Raw genomic sequence first — 22,939 nt, forward strand, 5'->3', positions numbered from 1 at the left:
AAGGAAGAGGACATTTCACAATAGTAAGCATAATATAATATTTAATGTATTGTTAGATAGGGAGGGGGAGTGTGTGAGTCTGGAGTGTTGCTTCTGAATGAGGATGGAGTGAGAGTGAGCTGGTTCTGGTGTTTGGTGGAGGGAGTTGGAAATGTTTGTATCTGGGAATAGAGAGTTGCACAAAGTGGAGCTGAGATTTCTTTGGTAGCAGAGTTAGATTAATATTATAGGAAGAGAAGCATAACGTCCACTGTTATAATTGCAATAATGGAACCATGAAGACACAGAAAGACTGAAAGCACCTACTTATATGTCGAAGGTAATCTTGAAACCCTCATCTATTCTTTTGATTCATATATTGTGTATAGATATATTTGATGACAAGAGAAATAAAAGGGGTATTTAGTGGCATAACCAGGAAAGGTTCTGTTCTCAGCTGCACGTCTTGCATGAGGAGGGAAGGGGGCACAGGGAAGAAGGGGCCGTACCAGAGCATCTCAAAGCAATGTGCTGGGGGGGGGGCGCACAGTGACACAAATATGTGTAGAATGCTGTCCCCAAAATGACACAGGGGGACAATTAATCCATACAGTGTATTTCCAATCCCTTCCCTAAACACCCCCAGTTGTGGGATTCGCATTTTTCCGAGCCACTGCACATGGGGTCAACATCTTCCCTGTTACCTAACATGACCCCAAGATCTCGCTCCTGGTTCCTCACTTCCTCTCCATCAGCCTCTATGTGAAATTAATAATTTTTGGCCCAACATGCATCTATTTAATCTTGTTGACATGACAAAGGGACATGTAAATATTATTACTACTACTACTACTACCACTACTACTATTACCACACCCATATATTGTTGTTTAGTCGTTTAGTCGTGTCCGACTCTTCGTGACCCCATGGACCATAGCACGCCAGGCACTCCTGTCTTGCACTGCCTCCCGCAGTTTGGTCAAACTCATGTTCGTAGCTTCGAGAACACTGTCCAACCATCTTGTCCTCTGTCGTCCCCTTCTCCTAGTGCCCTCAATCTTTCCCAACATCAGGGTCTTTTCCAAGGATTCTTCTCTTCTCATGAGGTGGCCAAAGTATTGGAGCCTCAGCTTCACGATCTGTCCTTCCAGGGAGCACTCAGGGCTGATTTCCTTAAGAATGGATAGGTTTGATCTTCTTGCAGTCCATGGGACTCTCAAGAGTCTCCTCCAGCACCATAATTCAAAAGCATCAATTCTTCGGCGATCAGCCTTCTTTATGGTCCCAACTCTCACTTCCATACATCACTCCTGGGAAAACCATAGCTTTAACTATACGGACCTTTGTTGGCAAGGTGACGTCTCTGCTTTTTAAGATGCTGTCTAGGTTTGTCATTGCTTTTCTCCCAAGAAGCAGGCGTCTTTTAATTTCGTGACTGCTGTCACCATCTGCAGTGATCAAGGAGCCCAAGAAAGTAAAATCTCTCACTGCCTCCATTTCTTCCCCTTCTATTTGCCAGGAGGTGATGGGACCAGTGGCCATGATCTTGGTTTTTTTGATGTTGAGCTTCAGACCATATTTTGCACTCTCCTCTTTCACCCTCATTAAAAGGTTCTTTAATTCCTCCTCGCTTTCTGCCATCAAGGTTGTGTCATCTGCATATCTGAGGTTGTTGATATTTCTTCCAGCAATCTTAATTCCGGCTTGGGATTCATCTAGTCCAGCCTTTCGCATGATGAATTCTGCATATAAGTTAAATAAGCAGGGAGACAATATACAACCTTGTCGTACTCCTTTCCCAATTTTGAACCAATCAGTTGTTCCATATCCAGTTCTAACTGTAGCTTCTTGTCCCACATAGAGATTTCTCAGGAGACAGATGAAGTGATCAGGCACTCCCATTTCTTTAAGAACTTGCCATAGTTTGCTGTGGTCGACACAGTCAAAGGCTTTTGCATAGTCAATGAAGAAGAAGTAGACGTTTTTCTGGAACTCTCTAGCTTTCTCCATAATCCAGCGCATGTTTGCTATTTGGTCTCTGGTTCCTCTGCCCTTTCGAAATCCAGCTTGCACTTCTGGGAGTTCTCGGTCCACATACTGCCTAAGCCTGCCTTGTAGAATTTTAAGCATAACCTTGCTAGCGTGTGAAATGAGCGCAATTGTGCGGTAGTTGGAGCATTCTTTGGCACTGCCCTTCTTTGGAATTGGGATGTAGACTGATCTTCTCCAATCCTCTGGCCATTGCTGAGTTTTCCAAACTTGCTGGCATATTGGGTGTAGCACCTTAACAGCATCATCTTTTAAAATTTTAAACAGTTCAGCTGGAATATCATCACTTCCACTGGCCTTGTTATTAGCAACTAGTGGAATTCAGCCCGTTAAAATAAACGGGCGCTAGAACAGATTTTATTGTTTTTTAGTGTGCAAAGAGGAACGGGTGTGCAGCCCCGCCGAAGCGGCGGCTGTGGGAGGGGCTAGCGGCCCCCCCCACGCGCCGCCGCCACAGAAAGAGGCCGACTTGCGGCCTTCTTCTGGGCGCCCACTGCCCAACTGGGCTCAGCGGAGCGCCCCAACGAAGCGGCGGCTGTGGGAGGGGCTAGCCGCTCCCCCCCACGTGCCGCCGCCGCCACAGAGAGAGGCCGAATTGCGGCCTTCTTTTGGGCACCCGCTGCCCAGCTGGGCTCAGCGGAGCGCCCCAACGAAGCGGCGGCTGTGGGAGGGGCTAGCCGCCCCCCCCCCACGTGCTGCCGCCGCCACAGAGAGAGGCCGAATTGCGGCTTTCTTCTGGGCGCCCGCTGCCCAGCTGGGCTCAGCGGAGCGCCCCAACGAAGCGGCGGCTGTGGGAGGGGCTAGCCGCCGCCCCCCACGCGCCGCCGCCACAGAAAGAGGCCGACTTGCGGCCTTCTTCTGGGCGCCCGCTGCCCAGCTGGGCTCAGCGGAGCGCCCCAACGAAGCGGCGGCTGTGGGAGGGGCTAGCCGCCGCCCCCCACGTGCCGCCGCCACAGAAAGAGGCTGAATCACGGCCTTTTCTTGGGCGCCCGCTGCCCAGCTAGGCTCAGCGGAGCACCCAGACAGCGGATTAAACGGTAGGCAGGGGGGGGAGAGAGCGCGCGTGTGTGCGCGTTCTGTCTCTCCGTCCAATCCCTGTGTCTCTGGGGTACATGCGCAGTACCCCAGGGACACACAGGACACAGGGACTGGACGCAGGGACACTTGCATATTATTATATAGGATGCTTTCTAAGGCCCATTTGACTTCACTCTCCAAGATGTCTGGCTCAAGGTCAGCAACCACACTACCTGAGGTGTACGAGACCTCCATATCTTTCTGGTATAATTCCTCTGTGTATTCTTGCCACCTCTTCTTGATGTCTTCTGCTTCTGTTAGGTCCTTACCAGTTTTGTCCTTGATTATGGTAATCTTTGTACGAAATGTTCCTTTCATATCTCCAATTTTCTTGAACAGATCTCTGGTTTTCCCCATTCTATTGTTTTCCTCTATTTCTTTGCATTGCTCATTTAAGAAGACCCTCTTGTCTCTCCTTGCTGTTTTTTGGAAATCTGCATTCAGTTTCCTGTATCTTTCCCTATCTCCCTTGCATTTTGCTTGCCTCCTCTCCTCCGCTATTTGTAAGGCCTCGTTGGACAGCCATTTTGCTTTCTTGCATTTCCTTTTCCTTGGGATGGTTTTCATTGCTGCCTCCTGTATAATGTTACGAGCCTCCATCCATAGTTCTTCAGGCACTCTGTCCACCAAATCTAAATCCTTAAACCTGTTCCTCACTTCCACTGTGTATTCATAAGGGATTTGATTCAGATTGTATCTTACTGGCCCAGTGGTTTTTCCTACTTTCTTCAGTTTAAGCTGGAATTTTGCTATAAGAAGCTGATGATCTGAGTTACAGTCAGCTCCAGGTCTTGTTTTTGCTGACTGTATAGAGCTTCTCCATCTTTGGCTGCAGAGAATATAATCAATCTGATTTCGATGCTGTCCATTTGGTGATATCCATGTGTAGAGTCGTCTCTTGTGTTGTTGGAATAGAGTGTTTGTGATGACCAGCTTGTTCTCTTGACAGAACTCTATTAGCCTTTGCCCTGCTTCATTTTGAACTCCAAGGCCAAACTTGCCAGTTGTTCCTTTTATCTCTTGATTCCCTACTTTAGCATTCCAGTCCCCTGTAATGAGAAGAACATCCTTCTTTGGTGTCATTTCTAGAAGGTGTTGTAGGTCTTCATAGAATTGGTCAATTTCACTTTCTTCAGCACCGGTAGTTGGTGCATAAACTTGGATTACTGTGATGTTAAAAGGTCTGCCTTGGATTCGTATCGAGATCATTCTGTCATTTCTGAGATTGCATCCCATTACAGCTTTTGCCACTCTTTTGTTGACTATGAGGGCCACTCCATTTCTGCTACAGGATTCTTGCCCACAGTAGTAGATATGATAGTCACCCGAACTGAATTCGCCCATTCCCTTCCATTTTAGTTCACTGATGCCCAGGATGTCGATATTTATTCTTGTCATCTCATTTTTGACCACATCCAGCTTACCTCCACTCATGGTTCTTACATTCCAGGTTCCTATGCAATATTTTTCTTTACAGCATCGGACTTTCCTTTCGCTTCCAGGCATATCCGCAACTGAGCGTCCTTTCGGCTTTGGCCCAGCCGCTTCATCAGCTCTGAATCTACTTGTCCTTGTCCTCCGCTCTTCCTCAGTAGCATGTTGGACGCCTTCCGACCTGAGGGGCTCATCTTCCAGCGTCACCCATATATTACTTCCAGCATAATATAAAATATAAGAAAATGTCAAACACAAAAAATGCCTTCAGAGGTCTTCCAAAAGTTATGTACAGTGGTACCTCTGGTTATAAACACCTCGGGTTACAAACACTTCAGGTTACAAACTCCGCTAATCTGGAATTTGTACCTCGGTTTGAGAACTTTACCTCAGGATGAGAACAGGAATAGGAATAAGAATAGTTTTATTGCCCAAGTACCAAACATACTTGGAATTTTGCTTCGGCTACATTGCAATGTAAATGTACCTTATACAAACACTCACAATACAATAGCACAACAAAGGAAACCCCCCCCCCAAATAACTGGCCTCCCCTTCTGCTACACAACTACGAATTTAACAATTTGATGGCAAAAGGGGAAAAACTGTTCCTAGAATCATAGAATCATAGAGTTGGAAGAGACCACAAGGGCCATCCAGTCCAACCCCCTGCCAAGCAGGAAACACCATCAAAGCATTCTTGACATATGCCTGTCAAGCCTCTGCTTAAAGACCCCCAAAGAAGGAGACTTCACCACACTCCTTGGCAGCAAATTCCACTGCCGAACAGCTCTTACTGTCTTAGTTTCCTGTGCCTAGCCGTTTTTGCGTATAGAGTTCTGTAGCGACGTCCAGATACAAGTAAATCAAACAGATGATGACCAGGATGCAAAGGATCTGCGGCAATTCCCTCTGCTCTCTTCCAAGCTCAGACAGCGTAAATATAGTGATGTCCCCAACAGATGAAGGTGCAAGAGGCAAAAGGCAGGTCCTTCACATCCGCTTCGCACAGGCGGGGGGGGGCTGCTTTAAGGAGTGGCGTGGGAAGGTCAGGTGGTACCCGGTGCTTTTTTTTGGTCACCCCTCCCCCCACACATTGAAATTATTAAAAGAAGGAAAAATAAGTTACAAGTGTTTGTTGTTGTTTAGTCGTTTAGTCGTGTCTGACTCTTCATGACCCCATGGACCAGAGCACGCCAGGCACTCCTGTCTTCCACTGCCTCCCGCAGTTTGGTCAAACTCATGTTCGTAGCTTCGAGAACACTGTCCAACCATCTCGTCCTCTGTCGTCCCCTTCTCCTAGTGCCCTCAATCTTTCCCAACATCAGAGTCTTTTCCAGGGAGTCTTCTCTTCTCATGAGGTGGCCAAAGTATTGGAGCCTCAGCTTCAGGATCTGTCCTTCCAGTGAGAGCACTCAGGGCTGATTTCCTTCAGAATGGAGAGGTTTGATCTTCTTGCAGTCCATGGGACTCTCAAGAGTCTCCTCCAGCACCATAATTCAAAAGCATCCATTCTTCAGCGATCAGCCTTCTTTATGGTCCAGCTCTCACTTCCATACATCACTCCTGGGAAAACCATAGCTTTAACTATACGGACCTTTGTTGGCAAGGTGATGTCTCTGCTTTTTAAGATGCTGTCTAGGTTTGTCATTGCTTTTCTCCCAAGAAGCAGGGGTCTTTTAATTTTGTGACTGCTGTCACCATCTGCAGTGATCAAGGAGCCCAAGAAAGTAAAATCTCTCACTGCCTCCATTTCTTCCCCTTCTTTTTGGCAGTAGCCATGATCTTGTTTTTGTTTTGTTTTTTTTTGATGTTGAGCTTCATAGCAAGTTACAAGTGTTATTTTCTGGTTTATTTTCTGTGAGCATAAGCACTTAAAACCCTTTTTTCCTAACTTTTTCCTCTTCAAATTTTGAAATCAAATCAACTCCCAGAGTTGGTGGAGCTAGAATAAAACCCAGCACCTCCTCCAGCTGGACTCCGTCCATGGAACCAGTCAATGTGTGTGCTGCCTTCTTCCATTTCAGGGGGAGATGTGGGCTAGAAGGTCCTTGGGGTCCCTTCAGCCCCACAATTCTAGGGTCTATGGGCCCTGATCCGCATGGCTTCACAAGATGATGAGACACCTTCATGGAGGGGAAGACGAGACACCTTCATGGAGGGGAAGACGAGACACCTTCATGGAGGGGAAGACGAGACACATTCATGGAGGGGAAGACGAGACACCTTCATGGAGGGGATGGCTCTGCTCTGTCTCCACGGTCCGAGGCAGTGATGCTTCTGAATGCCAGTTGCTGGGAACTGCAGGAAGGGAAAAGGCTGCTCCTGTGCTTGGATCCTGCTTGCAGGTTTCCCAAAAGGGGCATCTGGTTGGTCACTGTGAGAACAGGATGCTGGACTAGATGGGCCACTGGCCTGATCCAGCAGCAGGCTCTTCTGATGTCTGTATGGTATTTGGGTTGCTCTTTTCCCCTAGAAAGGCCTTAGCAGGGAAGGTGATGACGGCTGCAGAATACAAAACCCTGAACTGACCAGGCGTATTCCGTAGCCAGACGAGAGAAGTGTTTGCCCACTCTGTGCACAGCAGTGATTGACAAGTTGACAGCGGCAGAGCAGCTCCTTTGCATGCAGATGGTCCTGGGTTCAATTCCCACAGTCTGTCTGGGTGTGTGTGCCAGAAACAGCTCAGTCATAACTCAATTAGAAAGAGAAGAAATCCGTATTCATGCTATGAGGAAGATAAAGAACATAAAGGGTTTCATAATCATATAATAAGGAAAGCACTGATAAAGGTCTGGAATAAATACAAAGATTTCTTAGAACCTAAAAATACCCTGGTGGTTGTCTCAGTTGAGGCAATAGCAATAAAAACATTTAATATAAAAGGAAACTGGCCAACGTATAGAGATTTGTTAATAGAAGAAGAGAAAGGTTTGAAATTAAAAAGTTATGAAAATTTGAAAGATACTTTACAAAGTTGGTTGGGTGTGTGTGCCAGGAGCAGGTCCGTAATAACTCACATGGCATCAGGAAAGTGAACTCTTTCAAAGAAAGAAACAGCTCAGGAGGCCAAGCCAAGTGAGCACAGCAACTCTTCCCGGTAGATCTGATTCTGGACTGTTCTCTGCCACAGACTCTCCCAGCTCACTAAGGCCTGTTACCTCTCCAGCTTCTGACATTTCCTCCTCCCCGTCTGCTCCCTCTTCTCCCTCTGACCATTCATCATCTGCTACCCTTCCCTGGGCTCTGAGCCTTCTTCCCTTGGGGCCTCCCACCAGTCCTCTGAGTCCAGCCAGTCCATGACACCCACCGACATGTCTAGGCAGGGCTGAGAGAGAACCTAGAGAGACAATGCTGCTGGTCAGTGTAGACAGTACTGGGCTACATGGACTCCGTAACAGGCAGCTTCCTACCGAAGGATCTGTAGAAAACGGCCATAGAATTGTAGAGCTGGATGCTACACCCAAGGGTCATCTAGTCTAACCCCCTGCAATGCAGGAATCTCAACTCAAACATCTAAGACAGATTTTGGCTCTCCAACCTCTGCTTAAAAGCCTCCAAGGAAGGCGAGGCCACCCCCTCCTGAGGGAGACCGTTCCACTGTCAAATGCTCTTAACTGCCACAAAGTTCTTCCTGACATTTAGTCGGAGTTGCCTTTCTTGTAAGTAACTTGAATCCTGTGGTTTGGGTCGATCCAAAGAGGCTTCCCCTCCTCTGCCACCTCATGCATTCAACTGGAGGTGTCGGGTGTTGGAGCTGGGATCCTCCTTGCAAGACACAGGCTGCCCCAGAAGCCCTGCCATGCTAGCAGTCACTACTGGTAGGTGCTTCATCAGCAGAAACAGTGAGCTGAGGTTACTGCCTTGCATAAAGTTCATTTTATCCCCGCAGCAGCCTTTGTTCAACCTTAACAAAGGTCCTTCCCACATCCAGCCCAGATCCAGTGCCAGCATCTGGGGTCAGCTGCTGGAGCTCCCCTATTGTTTTTTCACCATTAATTTCCACAATTAGCCACCGATAAAAAAGAATAAAAATATTAAATTCCTCCACCACCACCCCAGTCCCCATACAGCAATAACACTTCAAAACCTCATCTTTGAGGTTCTTTAAACCTCAAGACTTCCCTCCTTTCCCTCTTCTGGTTCCATATACACATTTTTTTCTGCATATCCATGATTCATACTTCATCCATTGTTATTTCCTTAATTTTACCCATATCTCTACAGATTGCAAGTGTATTGTCTAAACTTGCTAATGTATAGATTTATTAATATTATTTTGCACATATATATGACTTTGGAGAGTGCTGGCCATGTCGTGCTCTGGGACCCAGTGTCCTGCTGCTTGCACCTTCCCACCCCTACCATTCATATCTACCCTACATGTCTCCTGAATTTTTTTTCATATTAGTCTCATCCATTTTTCCTCATTTTTCCTCCCTTCCTTGCTTCAAGACATTCTGTTACCAAATGGCTCTATCTTAGTAGTCAATTCTGACACCATTTCAATATTTTCATCCATTTGGGCTCCAATCTTGTCTGCTAAATTATCCCAAATTTCCTCCATCTCTTTAATCAATTCTTCTTTCCACACAGAGAAAAGTCCCCTCAATTCCAAGCAAACCTTGTCCCTTGCCATGTTTTGAACTACTCAAAATACACAGGACCAAGTGAGATTAACATAATTCACTCTGCCTTCTCTGGTTCTCAAAACAGTTTTACAACAGTACCTTATCACTTTGTCCAGGCCACTTTCTTTCCCAAGAAACACCACTTCCTGTACTTTCCCTCCAGCTCGGTTACCCATTACATCTATGCAAATTTCCAATTAACTTTCCAAACTTTATAGTTTCAGTTTATCTCTCCAAGCATTTTTATAAGACACTCGGCTTCCAACTTTAGGAAGGTGGCGTGGGGGCTCTCTGATGCTGCCAGATTCTGCCCGGATCCTGGAACCACCTTCCCAGCGATCTTTGTCCTTTCAAAACTTTCTCCTTTCCAAAAGACACAGGCATATCCAGTCCTTATCAATACTTCAGCTTCTCTAGCCCGTTCTAAACTTTAAAATTTCAATTTATCTATAAGAATACTTTGAAAACAAACTCAGTCTTCTTTCAACCACTCCAACCATGGTGTGTTCACAATCCACAGTGACAAATCCACTTGAAGGTAAGAAAGTTTGGGCTTCAGTTCCTGGCAACAGAGGTGGGAAGGGGATGCGAAGCAACTCCGCTGGGTTCCTGGCCGAGCCAAGCGAGGGGAGGCAATCACTCTCTTCCCCTCAAGTGCAAATTCAGAGACAGTGCCATGAGTTCAGCCAGCATTTTGTCACCCCCCTCATCATGGCACCGGGGGTGGGCTGCACCCACCTTGTGATGCCCCAAGGCAGCCCCTCCGCACATTCCCCCGCCAGCGCCCAGGATGGAGATGACTCTCTAAAAGGCCACGACTCTCTGCCTCCCCGCTGCCAATGTCCTGCTGGGCTTCCCTCCCCCCACGTTGCTTCCTCCTCCTCCATCAGCCCCCCAACCTCCTCCCGCAGCCCCCGGGTCTCTCCCAAGCACAGGGAGGGGGGGGTCTCTATCCTTTAACCCTTCCATGGATTCCCTCTCTTTCTCTCCCCCACTTAAAGATACGAAAGGCGCGCCACGGCCCTGCTTCCCCCCGCGTTGTGAAATGGGTGTGAAAATGAACGGACCCCCCCCCCCTCTCGGCAAGGGATTAAGAGAGGTAAAGGGGGAGTGGAAGCTGTGCCCCGGAGGACTTTTTCGGAGGTTTTTTTGGGGGGGGAAGTCTCCTTCCCTTCCGCCTCCGGGGATCGAACCTGGGACCTTCTCTGGAAAGAAACAGGATATTCAGAGCTTGTTTGGAAGGAGGAGAATTTGTGTGTTCTGAGTGGGAGGCGTCACTCATTCCTCCCCAAGGGTCAGTGAGCTCCGCTTCCTAGAGAGGCAGGAAGGATGAGAGGGGGGAGGGGGTGCCGAGGTTGGAGGGGGAGGGGCCGCCATCCACATTCCCGGAAGAGGAGCAGCTCTGCAGAGGAGGAGGAAAAAGAGGTGCAAACTATATCTTTATATTGGGGGGAGGTTTGGCGTTGTGAGGAGGGGAAGAAGGATGCACTGTTCCTCCCCCTGTTCTGTAGGGCAGCTGGGAAGGGAGGGCAGGATTGAGGGTGAAGGGGAGGGATAAAAGGAAAGTATGCGAGCACTCCCCCTCCCCCTCCCTTCTGTGGAAGGGCTGAGACTTGAACCGAGGCCTCAATTCCGCGCCCCTCTGCGAATTCCGGGTTCCCCCTGGCAGAAATCCCTGGGGCGCTTTTGACCCCCACTGGGTGACAAGACGCGGCTTGGTGGGTCCCTTTTGTCTAGAGATGGGGAGTCCATGGAAGGGTTAAAGGAGGCGAGAGAGGCCTGGATGGAGACCCCCCCGTCTCCCTCCTTTCCCCCCCTCCCTGCTCTTCTTGCGAGGCCCCTCCGGATGGAGAGGTGGGGGCGCTTGGGAGAGATTTGGCAGGCAGGCCGAAGGGTTACCAGTACCAGACATGGGGTGGCCTCTGGGCAAAGGAGGCCCTCAGGGGCGGAGGGAGGAGGGCAGAGGAAGTTAGGGGGCGGAGGGAGGGAGGGAAGCATCCCTGGGAGAGGGATCGAAGCCATCTTGGAGAAAGAGAGAGAGACTTGGGGGCTGCCTGCCTTGACTTCTCCCTCCTGCCCAGAAATCTGCCATGATTTCAAGTCGACCAGGGAGAGATCCCTGAACAGGAGGCCTGATCCACCCACCCTCTCCTCCCTTGAAGCTCAGTCCTTGCCCTGCCATAAGTCCCAGGTCAGCTCCTGAATGGGGCGCTGGGGGCTCTTATAGTGAGTCTAACCATTGGGAGAAAGAGGAAAGGGAGGAAGCCCACTTTATTATTTCTGCCTTTGAGGCTTCTGTCTTGTCAACTACAGTCTTCTGTTACAGGTAGGTAGCCGTGTTGGTCAGACGCAGACAAAAAAAAATTAAAAAAAATCCTTCCAGTAGCACCTTAGAGACCAACTAAGTTTCTCATAGATTTATGTGGAGAAGCATCTAAAGGGTTCCTACTTGTGTCCAACTCTTTCTCTCCATTCCACCAGGTTTCCATTATTCCTACTGTTTCAGAACTCTTAAATCTGTGGGATTTAAGGGATTGGGAAGATTGTTATGGAAATGGGCGGGGTTCCTTCCCCACCCCCGCCTGTGTAATTATTACTACACATTTTTATTTTATTACAGTCATAGACAAAAAATAAAAATAAAAGAAGAAAAATTCATTACTCAAGAAAATTTGTTTTATTTATTTATTTAATATATTCGTTGCTTTCTCTTGCCCAGGGCAACCCAAAGTGACTTACAACCAGTTGTTGTTGTTGTTTAAATAAAATAAGCTTTATTTAAATTCTTTAAAATTTTAAAATCATAGACTAAAAAGAAAAATAGAACAAAAATCCATCACTCAACAAAAGACAAAAAGAAGAAAAGGAAAGGAAACATTAAATATTAAAACTACTTCCGATTGTTTGTATATCACTTCCTCTATTAATTTCTATTAATTTGCTTTCCTAATCTATTCATACAAAAAACACCCACCAACGATGTTTTTACTTGATTCATCTTTTGGATACTTCGTCCTATGCGTATCTCAATTTAAGCAAATCACCAATTTTGTTTTGATACCTTCTTTGTTCAGATAATCCTCCACATATTTGCACTCTCTTTTAATTTTCTGTTTGGGAACATTTCTTATACAGTGGTACCTCGACTAACGAATAACCCTACTTACAAAAAATTCTACTTACGAACGATACAAATTGGGGCCCGCTTACGAATTTTTTTGACATCCGAAGGCTGGATTGGGCCCCCGCCGCCGCCACTAGCAGCCTCCCACCGCCTCGGGTGCTCAGCCCACGGTCGTATCGGGCCCCGCCGCCTCGGGCGCACGGCCCACGGCCATATCGGGCGCCGCTGCTAGCGGCCTCCCGCCACCTCCGGCGCTCAGCCTATGGCCAGATCAGGCCCCGCCTCCTGCTACCTTCGCAGCTTGGCCCATGGCCGGATTGGGCCCTGCCTCCGCTGCTAGCGGCATCCCGCCGCCTACGGCGCTCAGCCTACGGCTGGATCCGGCCCCGCCACTGCCACTAGCAGCCTCCTGGCGCTCGGCCCACGGCCGGATCGGGCCCCGCCTCCGCTGCTAGTGGCATCCCGCCGCCTACGGCGCTCAGCCTACGGCCGGATCTGGTCCCGCCACTAGCAGCCTCCTGGCGCTCGGCCTACGGCTGGATTGAGCCCCACCACCGCCACTAGCTGGCCTCCCACCAGATCGCCGCCTCCCCCACTCGGCCTACGGCCGGATCAGGCCCCCGCCGCCACCACTAACCTGCCGCCTCGCCGCCACCCGCCTCCCTGCACTGAAAGGTAATGTTGTCTTTAAAGTCTCTTTTAAAGGGTCTTTTTCCTAGGCTCCGGAACGAATTAATCCATTCCCAATGCATTCCCATGGGAAACATCGTTTCGACTTACGAACGTTTCTACTTACGAATGTGCATTCGGAACGGATTAAATTCGTGAGTAGAGGTTCCACTGTAGTTACAATCATCTTAGCTAAGTTTATAAATTCTACTAATTTAGCATGCCATTCTTGAATTGTTGGGATATCTTTGTTGTTGTTCTTGTTGTTATGTTCCACGGTGACACTCCAAGGTATTCTTTCTTGTGTTTCCTGCAGAGGAAGGCTGTTCTCAGGGCCTGCTCCACTGTGAGGGAGACTAAGGGCAGCCCCCTCAGACAGCAGATGCGGAGAGGGGCAAGGAGGGGACTGAGCTGAGTGCCATTTGGCCAGCCCTGATTTCAATTTCAATTTATTATTTATACCCCGCCCATCTGGCCGGGTCTCCCCTCCCCCTCTGGGCAGCTTCCAGCACACATTAAAATACATTAAAATATCACAGATTTTAAAATTTCCCTAAACAGGGCTGCCTTTAGGTATTTTCTAAATGTCAGGTAGTTGTTTATCTCAGCTTTAAAGGTCAGCACCAACACTTTCAATTGTGCTCGGAAACGTACTGGGAGCCAGTGCAGGTCTTTCAAGAAGGGTGTTATGTGGTCTTGGCGGGTGCTCCCAGTTACCAGTCTAGCTACCGCATTCTGGATTAGTTGCGGTTTCTGGGTCACCTTCAAAGGTAGCCCCACATAGAGCGCATTGCGGGAGATAACCAGAGCATGCACCACTCTGGTGAGACAGTCCGCGGGCAGGTAAGGGCTCAGCCTGTGCACCAGATGGAGCTAGTAGACAGTCACCCTGGACACAGAATTAACCTGTGCCTCCATGGACAGCTGTGAGTCCAAAATGACTCCCAGGCTGCACACATGGTCCCTCAGGGGCACAGTTATCCCATTCAGGACCAGTGAGTCCCCCACACCCGCCCGCCCCCTGTCCCCCAGAAACAGTACTTCTGTCTTGTCAGGATTCAACCTCAATCTGTTAGCCCCCATCCATCTTCCAAGCGCCTTCAGGCACTCACACAGGACCTTCACCGCCCTCACTGGTTCTGATTTAAAAGAGAGGTAGAGCTGGCTATCGTCCGCATATTGATGAACACCCAGCCCAAACCCCCTGATGATCTCTCCCAGCAGCTTCATGTAGATGTTAAAAAGCATGGGGGAGAGGACAGAACCCTGAGGCACCCCACAAGTGAGAGCCCAGGGGTCTGAACACTCATCCCCCAACACCACTTTCTGGACCCGACCCGGAGAAAGGAGCAGAACCACTGTATGACAGTGACCCTAGCTCCCAGCCCCTGTAGACGGTCCAGAAGGATGTTATGGTCAATGGTGTCAAAGGCCTCTGAGAGATCCAGCAGAACTAGGAAACAGCTCTCACCTTTGTCCCTAGCCCGCCGGAGATCATCAACCAGTGCGACCAAGGCAGTTTCAGTCCCATGATGAGGCCTGAATCCTAATTGGAAGGGATTCAAGTGGTCCACATCCTCCAGGCGTGAGTTGTTCAGCAACCACCCGCTTATTAATCACCTTGCCCAGAAATGGTTGATTTGAGACTGGGCGTTAATTAGCCATATTAGCCAGGTCTAAAGATGTTTTTGTGCTCTATGTGGTGCTGACCTTTGAAGGTGACCCGGAAACTACAATTAATCCAGAATGCGGTAGCTAGACTGGTAACTGGGAGCACCCGCCAAGAGCACATAACACCGGTCTTGAAGGACCTGCATTGGCTCCCAGTACGTTTCCGAGCACAATTGAAAGTGTTGGTGCTGACCTTTAAAGTCCTAAATGGCCTCGGTCCAGTATACCTGAAGGAGCGTCTCCACCTCTATCGCTCTGCCCAGACACTGAGGTCCAGTGCCGAGGGCCTTCTGGTGGTTCCCTCGCTGCGAGAAGCCAAGTTACAGGGAACCAGGCAGAGGGCCTTCTCGGTAGTGGCACCCGCCCTGTGGAACGCCCTTCCACCAGATGTCAAAAAGAAAAACAACTTTTAGAGGACATCTGAAGGCAGCCCTGTTTAGGGAAGCTTTTAATCTTTAAGAAATTAGTGTATTTTAATGTTTCTGTTGGAAGCCGCCCAGAGTGGCTGGGGAAACCCAGCCAGATGGGTGGGTGTCATGGCCCTGCCTGGCCTGTACAGCACCACTGCATGGTTTCAAGATCGATTGGTGCTGCACCAATGACACGTATCCCAGGCTGCAGCTCCTCTCAGACTGCCAGCTGGATACTTGCTATTTCCTTCTCAAAGGACACAGACCAGGATGTGATTTTAAAACTATAAGTTTAGTTTATTGATTGGTACATATGCGTGCGGTTACTGGATTGAGAAAACGTACATAAACTTGAAACGTTGCCTATACCGGCCTATACCTTCTAAGTCATACAACACAATGATTATTATATCACACTACTATCCTGGCTGTCTATTCCTTCCCACCACTCATCCACCTATCTCTCTCTGACTTTTGCTAACTAACCAACTCTGACTGCACTAGCTCACTCCTCACTAACTGACTATCTCCACGAACTCCTGACTCTAACCGACTTCAACTCCAACTCCACTTCAACTGACTAAACTGCCACTCGGGAGGGGTTTTTTATCCCTGGGCTGAGCCCGCCCCTGAGTTTTCTAAACTGTCCCTAGCTTAACCCCTTACATGCTGGGTCTTGTCTAGGTGGCAAATTGCCACAGCGGGGTATAAATAATAAATTATTATTATATTATTTTTTCAGAAGCGGTTTAATGACCGCCTCACAGAGGGAAGCATTCACCACCCTGAGGAGCACATCGCCCAGCCCTTCCCGGCTCCCTGTTAGTAGCCAGGATGGGCAAGGATCAAGGAGACAGGTGGTCAGTTTCACTCGTCCAAACAGCCTGTCCACATTTTCGGAGGTAACAGATTGGAATTGATCCCATGAAACATTACTAGACAGGGATCTAGCACTCTCCCGCCCCGGTGCTGCTCCCACGGTGGACTCTACCTCCTTCCGAATCTGAGCGACTTTATCTGCAAAAAAACTTTGCAAAAGCATTGCAGGAGATTTTGGGGTCCTTACCAGGCCCCGATGATGAAGGTGGCTCTGATAGATTATGAACCACCTGGAAGAGTCTCCTGCTGCTGTTTTCTGCAGATGCAATGGAAACGGTGAGGAAGGTCCTCTTCGCCGTCGCCATTGCCACTTGGTAGGCTCGAAGTTGAGCTCTAGCCCGTGTCCGGTCTAATTCAGAACGAGTTTTCTGCCACAGTGCTCTAGCCGTCTCAGCGACTGTTTCATCGCCCTCAGCTCCGGGGAAAACCACGGGGCTGTCCGGGCTCCATGCAATCAGAGAGGCTGTTTCGGAGCCAGTCAGTCAATAGCCCTGGTTAACTCCACATTCCAGCGGGCCACCAGGGAATCAGCTGAAAGGCCATCAGCACGGGATAAAACATCCCCTACCACTCTCTGGAAACCAATTGGATCCATTAAGCAGCGGGGGCGTACCATCCAAATCGGTCCCACCTCCCAGCAGAGGGCAAGGGTCGCGAAGAAGTCCAGTTGCACCAGGAAGTGATCTGACCATGCCACTTCTTTTGTTTCGCTTTTACTTAGTGTCAGATCCCCAACATCCATAGAGGTAAACACCACGTATAAGGCAGACCAATCTGTGGTCGTCAACAGGGTTACCACACCTATCAGCCAATCACCCATTCCCACCACCCATCTGAGTAATACCATTCCCCACCCTCCCACTATATATAAGGGTCTGGTGACTTCTGTTTCAGTGTATCTGAAGAAGTGTGCATGCACATGGAAGCTCATACCAATGACAAACTTAGTTTGTCTCTAAGGACCTACTGGAAGGAATTTCTCTATTTTATTTTATTTTTTATCTAGACCAATGTGCCCACACTTGGCAGGGGTGGAGAATTATTGTGCAGACGATGAAGAACTTCATGATGAACTTAAGACCCTGATGAATAGTGGGCAGGTTCATGGACTTAGAGCAGCTCCTTTTCCTGTGAGAAACCACTTTTTATAAAAAGTAAACCCCACAGTTCAACCGTATTCTAAGATAATGCTGCTTCATTAAAGTTGAGTAAGGGTTAGGAAAGACTGATGATGTATTCCCATTATTTAACATTATTTCATCTGCCTTTCCTAAAAATTTGGAACATATGGAAGACAGGAGTTAATGTATGAGATGTTAAAATAAGAGGAAGTGCTAATTGATGTGTGTAATATTCCTTTGTTCTCTTCTTAGAAACCAAGTAGGATTTTCTCTCCCCTCCCCCCTGGACGAGAAAAAAACAATGGAGAAATTCTGGTGGGCCATGTCCAATGGGAATAACGAGAAAATCATACATGGAGTGTGAAAAGAGGCGATAAACAATTTGAAAGTATGGAGGGTGGAAAGAGCTTCACTGACAGTGGAAAACTTAGAATTCATCAATGGGGTCACACGGGGGGAAAACCATTTCAATGCATGGAGTGTGGAAAGAGCTTCAGTCAGAGTGGACACCTTAGAATTCATCAACGGGGTCACACGGGGGAGAAACCATTTAAATGCATGGAGTGTGGAAAGAGCTTCAGTCAGAGTGGACACCTTAGAATTCATCAACGGGGTCACACGGGGGAGAAACCATTTAAATGCATGGAGTGTGGAAAGAGCTTCAGTCAGAGTGGAAACCTTAGAATTCATCAACGGAGTCACACGGGGGAGAAACCATTTAAATGCATGGAGTGTGGAAAGAGCTTCAGTCACAGTAGACACCTTAGAATTCATCAACGGAGTCACACGGGAGAGAAACCATTTAAATGCATGGAGTGTGGAAAGAGCTTCACTGACAGTGGACAGCTTAGAATTCATCAACGGAATCACACGGGGGAGAAACCATTTAAATGCATGGAGTGTGGAAAGAGCTTCAGTCAGAGAGGACACCTTAGAATTCATCAACGGAGTCACACGGGGGAGAAACCATTTAAATGCATGGAGTGTGGAAAGAGCTTCAGTCACAGTGGAAACCTTAGAATTCATCAACGGAGTCACACGGGGGAGAAACCATTTGAATGCATGGAGTGTGGAAAGAGCTACAGTCAGAGTGGACACCTTAGAATTCATCAACGGAGTCACACGGGGGGCAAACCATTTAAATGCATGGAGTGTGGAAAGAGCTTCAGTCACAGTGGACACCTGAGAATTCATCAACGGAGTCACACGGGGGAGAAACCATTTGAATGCATGGAGTGTGGAAAGAGCTACAGTCAGAGTGGACACCTTAGAATTCATCAACGGAGTCACACGGGGGACAAACCATTTAAATGCATGGAGTGTGGAAAGAGCTTCAGTTGGAGTGGACACCTTAGAATTCATCAACGGAGTCACACGGGGGAGAAACCATTTAAATGCATGGAGTGTGGAAAGAGCTTCTCTGACAGTGGAAAACTTAGAATTCATCAACGGAGTCACACGGGGGAGAAACCATTTAAATGCATGGAGTGTGGAAAGAGCTTCAGTCAGAGTGGACAGCTTAGAATTCATCAACGGAGTCACACAGGGGAGAAACCATTTAAATGCATGGAGTGTGGAAAGAGCTTCAGTCACAGTGGAAACCTTAGAATTCATCAACGGAGTCACACGGGGGAGAAATCATTTAAATGCATGGAGTGTGGAAAGAGCTTCAGTCACAGTGGAAACCTTAGAATTCATCAACGGAGTCACACGGGGGAGAAACCATTTAAATGCATGGAGTGTGGAAAGAGCTTCAGTCAGAGTGGAAACCTTAGAATTCATCAATGGGGTCACACGGGGGAGAAACCATTTAAATGCATGGAGTGTGGAAAGAGCTTCACTCACAGTGGAATCCTTAAAATTCATCAACGGAGTCACACGGGGGAGAAACCATTTCAGTGCATGGAGTGTGGAATGAGCTTCAGTCAGAGTGGAGTTTTTACAGAACATCAACAAACTCATACAGGGGAGAAACCATATAAGTCCTAGGGAAGTGGACAGAGGTTCTGTTGAAGTGGAAGTCTTACAAACCATCAAAAGACTCTGAGGGGAAAAGCTGTAAGAGTAGAAACTCTGCAAGCCATCAATTAACTCAAAGAAGAGAAATGGTTTAAATAGGAGGAGTGTGGATTCTGCTTTGGTTATTATGGAATGCTTTTTAGAGTGTAGAACCTGTTTTTCTCCGAGTTGACAATTTCTCTCACATCAATAACAGATATCAATCTTAAATACTTGCAGCGTATGTGAGCTTTTGTTGTTTGTATGTAACATTGTCTAGACATGTTTTTAAAGTAATGGATGTAACATTTCACAATAGTAAGCATAATATAATATGTGTATAGATATGTTTGGTGGCAGGAGAAATAAAGGGGTTGTTTAGTGGCATAACGAGGAAAGGCTCTGTTCCCAGCTGCATGTCTTGCATGAGGAGGGAAGGGGGCACAGGGATTCACACGGGGGAGAAACCATTTAAATGCATGGAGTGTGGAGTGAGCTTCAGTCACAGTGGAAACGTTAGAATACACCAACGGACTCACACTGAGGAGAAACCATTTAAATGCATGGAGTGTGGAAAGAGCTTCAGTCAGAGTGGAAACCTTAGAATTCATCAACAAACTCATACAGGGGAGAAACCATATAAGTCCTAGGGAAGTGGACAGAGGTTCTGTTGAAGTGGAAGTCTTACAAACCATCAAAAGACTCGGAGGGGTAAGAGCTGTAAGAGTGGAAACTCTGCAAGCCATCAATTCACTCAAAGAAGAGAAATTGCTTAAATAGGAGGAGTGTGGATTCTGCTTTGGTTATTATGGAGTGCTTTTTAGAGTGTAGAACCTGTTTTTCCCCAAGTTGATAATTTCTCTCACATCAATAACAAAAAATCAATCTTTTATTAAATAAACATTTTATTAGATTTTCCAATTTAAATATCTAATTCATTTCCAAACTATACAAGTTATAGCAGGGGTCAGCAAACTTTTTCAGCAGGGGGCCAGTTCACTGTCCCTCAGACCTTGTGGGGGGCCAGACTATATTTTGAATAAAAATATGAACGAATTCCTATGCCCTACAAATAACCCAGAGATGCATTTTAAATAAAAGGACACATTCTACTCATGTAAAAACACCAGGCAGGCCCCACAAATTACCCAGAGCGGCAATTAAACAATTAATCCAAATCTCTTGCCAAATTATACAAATTTAAAATTGACTTCCCATGCTTCAGACTCAGAAAGTCTCCTCCTCTTATTGTCTTTGCTTTCTTATTTAACAAAATCCAGATCTTATCCAATAGTCCATTAAAATTCTTCTTTCAAGCCCCTGAGGTTTTTCAAGCAAGCAAGTTTAACCCAGGAAATCAATCTTAAATGCATGCAGCGTATGTGAGCTTCTGTTGTTTGTATGTAACATTGTCTAGACATGTATTTAAAGTAAGGAAGAGGACATTTCACAATAGTAAGCATAATATAATATTTAATGTATTGTTAGATAGGGAGGGGGAGTGTGTGAGTCTGGAGTGTTGCTTCTGAATGAGGATGGAGTGAGAGTGAGCTGGTTCTGGTGTTTGGTGGAGGGAGTTGGAAATGTTTGTATCTGGGAATAGAGAGTTGCACAAAGTGGAGCTGAGATTTCTTTGGTAGCAGAGTTAGATTAATATTATAGGAAGAGAAGCATAACGTCCACTGTTATAATTGCAATAATGGAACCATGAAGACACAGAAAGACTGAAAGCACCTACTTATATGTCGAAGGTAATCTTGAAACCCTCATCTATTCTTTTGATTCATATATTGTGTATAGATATATTTGATGACAAGAGAAATAAAAGGGGTATTTAGTGGCATAACCAGGAAAGGTTCTGTTCTCAGCTGCACGTCTTGCATGAGGAGGGAAGGGGGCACAGGGAAGAAGGGGCCGTACCAGAGCATCTCAAAGCAATGTGCTGGGGGGGGGGCGCACAGTGACACAAATATGTGTAGAATGCTGTCCCCAAAATGACACAGGGGGACAATTAATCCATACAGTGTATTTCCAATCCCTTCCCTAAACACCCCCAGTTGTGGGATTCGCATTTTTCCGAGCCACTGCACATGGGGTCAACATCTTCCCTGTTACCTAACATGACCCCAAGATCTCGCTCCTGGTTCCTCACTTCCTCTCCATCAGCCTCTATGTGAAATTAATAATTTTTGGCCCAACATGCATCTATTTAATCTTGTTGACATGACAAAGTGTGTGTAGAATGCTGTCCCCAAAATGACACAGGGGAGAAACAATATGGATGAGTATAATAATAATAATAATAATAATAATAATAATAATAATAATAATAATTAATTTATACCCCGCCCATCTGGCCGGGTTTCCCCAGCCACTCTTGGCGGCTTCCAACAGAAACATTAAAATACACTAATTTCTTAAACATTTAAAACTTCCCTGAACAGGGCTGCTTTCAGATGTCCTCTAAAAGTTGTTTTTCTTTTTGACATCTGGTGGAAGGGCGTTCCACAGGGCGGGTGCCACTACCGAGAAGGCCCTCTGCCTGGTTCTCTGTAACTTGGCTTCTCGCAGCGAGGGAACCACCAGAAGCCCCTCGGCACTGGACCTCAGTGTCTGGGCAGAACGATGGGGGTGGAGACGCTCCTTCAGGTATACTGGACTGAGGCCGTTTAGGGCTTTAAAGGTCAGTACCAACACTTTGAACTGTGCTCGGAAACGTATTGGGAGCCAATGTAGATCTTTCAAGACCGGTGTTATGTGGTCTCGGCGGCCGCTCCCAGTCACCAGTCTAGCTGCCGCATTCTGGATTAGTTGTAGTTTCCGGGTCACCTTCAAAGGTAGCCCCACGTAGAGCGCATTGCAGTAGTCCAAGCGTGAGATAACCAGAGCATGCACCACTCTGGCGAGACAATCTGCAGGCAGGTAGGGTCTCAGCCTGCGTACCAGGTGGAGCTGATAGACAGCTGCCCTGGACACAGAATTGACCTGTGCCTCCATGGACAGCTGTGAGTCCAGAATGACTCCCAGGCTGCGCACCTGGTCCTTCAGGGGCACAGTTACCCCATTCAGGACTAGGGAGTTCTCCACACCTGCCCGCCTCCTGTCCCCCACAAACAGTACTTCTGTCTTGTCAGGATTCAACCTCAATCTGTTAGCCGCCATCCATCCTCCAACCGCCTCCAGGCACTCACCGAAGGCCTTCACTGCCTTCACTGGTTCTGATTTGAAAGAGAGGTAGAGCTGGCTATCGTCCGCATACTGATGAACACCCAGCCCAAACCCCCTGATGATCTCTCCCAGCGGCTGCATGTAGATGTTAAAAAGCATGGGGGAGAGGACAGAACCCTGTGGCACCCCACAAGTGAGAGCCCAGGGGTCTGAACACTCATCCCCCAACACCACTTTCTGGACCCAACCCGGAGAAAGGAGCAGAACCACTGTATGACAGTGACCCTAGCTCCCAGCCCCTGTAGACGGTCCAGAAGGATGTTATGGTCAATGGTGTCAAAGGCCTCTGAGAGATCCAGCAGAACTAGGAAACAGCTCTCACCTTTGTCCCTAGCCCGCCGGAAGATCATCAACCAGTGCGACCAAGGCAGTTTCAGTCCCATGATGAGGCCTGAATCCTAATTGGAAGGGATTCAAGTGGTCCACATCCTCCAGGCGTGAGTTGTTCAGCAACCACCCGCTTATTAATCACCTTGCCCCGAAATGGTTGATTTGAGACTGGGCGTTAATTAGCCATATTAGCCAGGTCTAAAGATGTTTTTGTGCTCTATGTGGTGCTGACCTTTGAAGGTGACCCCACCACCACTTTCTGAACACGGCCCAGTTTTGTCGTGTCCTCTGCCTCCACACTTGTTGTTTAGTCGAATAGTCGTGTCCGACTCTTCGTGA

The 22,939-nt window shown here is 47.6% G+C and overlaps 2 protein-coding genes and 1 long non-coding RNA gene across 5 annotated transcripts in view; 2 read left to right on the forward strand and 1 right to left on the reverse strand.

Annotated features, from left to right (window-relative positions):
* LOC132591276 (uncharacterized) overlaps nt 1-22,939 on the forward strand; it is a 52,285-nt gene that overhangs the window by 10,357 nt on the left and 18,989 nt on the right. The window contains exon 1 of one of the 2 annotated variants that reach the window (XM_088663931.1): nt 10,546-10,595. The exons of the other annotated variant lie outside the window; for it this stretch is intronic. The gene's annotated coding sequence lies outside the window, so the exon portion shown is untranslated. Of the gene's footprint in view, nt 1-10,545; nt 10,596-22,939 lie in introns of those variants that run through there. 2 annotated transcript variants of the gene reach the window in all.
* LOC148687204 (uncharacterized) lies at nt 4,947-10,009 on the reverse strand. The gene is made up of 2 exons (XR_015948567.1): nt 9,270-10,009; nt 4,947-7,267 (listed from the first exon to the last, which is right to left on the reverse strand). It is a non-coding gene; the product is annotated as an uncharacterized LOC148687204 (long non-coding RNA).
* On the forward strand, nt 10,521-20,888 carry LOC148687205 (uncharacterized). 2 transcript variants are annotated; one of them, XM_088664037.1, is made up of 3 exons: nt 10,531-10,595; nt 15,787-15,946; nt 17,297-20,888. In XM_088664037.1, the coding sequence occupies exon 3, from the start codon at nt 17,435-17,437 to the stop codon at nt 19,031-19,033; it is 1,599 nt and encodes a 532-aa protein (XP_088520163.1). In that variant the 5' UTR covers nt 10,531-10,595; nt 15,787-15,946; nt 17,297-17,434; the 3' UTR covers nt 19,034-20,888. The 2 variants fall into 2 exon arrangements, with proteins under 2 accessions (XP_088520164.1, XP_088520163.1); XM_088664038.1 differs by lacking the exon at nt 15,787-15,946 and having other exon boundaries at nt 10,521-10,595.

This window comes from Zootoca vivipara, chromosome 2 (assembly GCF_965207765.1).
Source record: "Zootoca vivipara chromosome 2, rZooViv2.hap1.1, whole genome shotgun sequence".
Lineage (NCBI taxonomy): Eukaryota > Metazoa > Chordata > Lepidosauria > Squamata > Lacertidae > Zootoca > Zootoca vivipara.

Bases quoted from the DNA above. Each gene is read 5' to 3' on its own strand.
- LOC148687205 (XM_088664038.1), top strand. From the start codon at position 17,435: ATGGAGGGTGGAAAGAGCTTCACTGACAGTGGAAAACTTAGAATTCAT.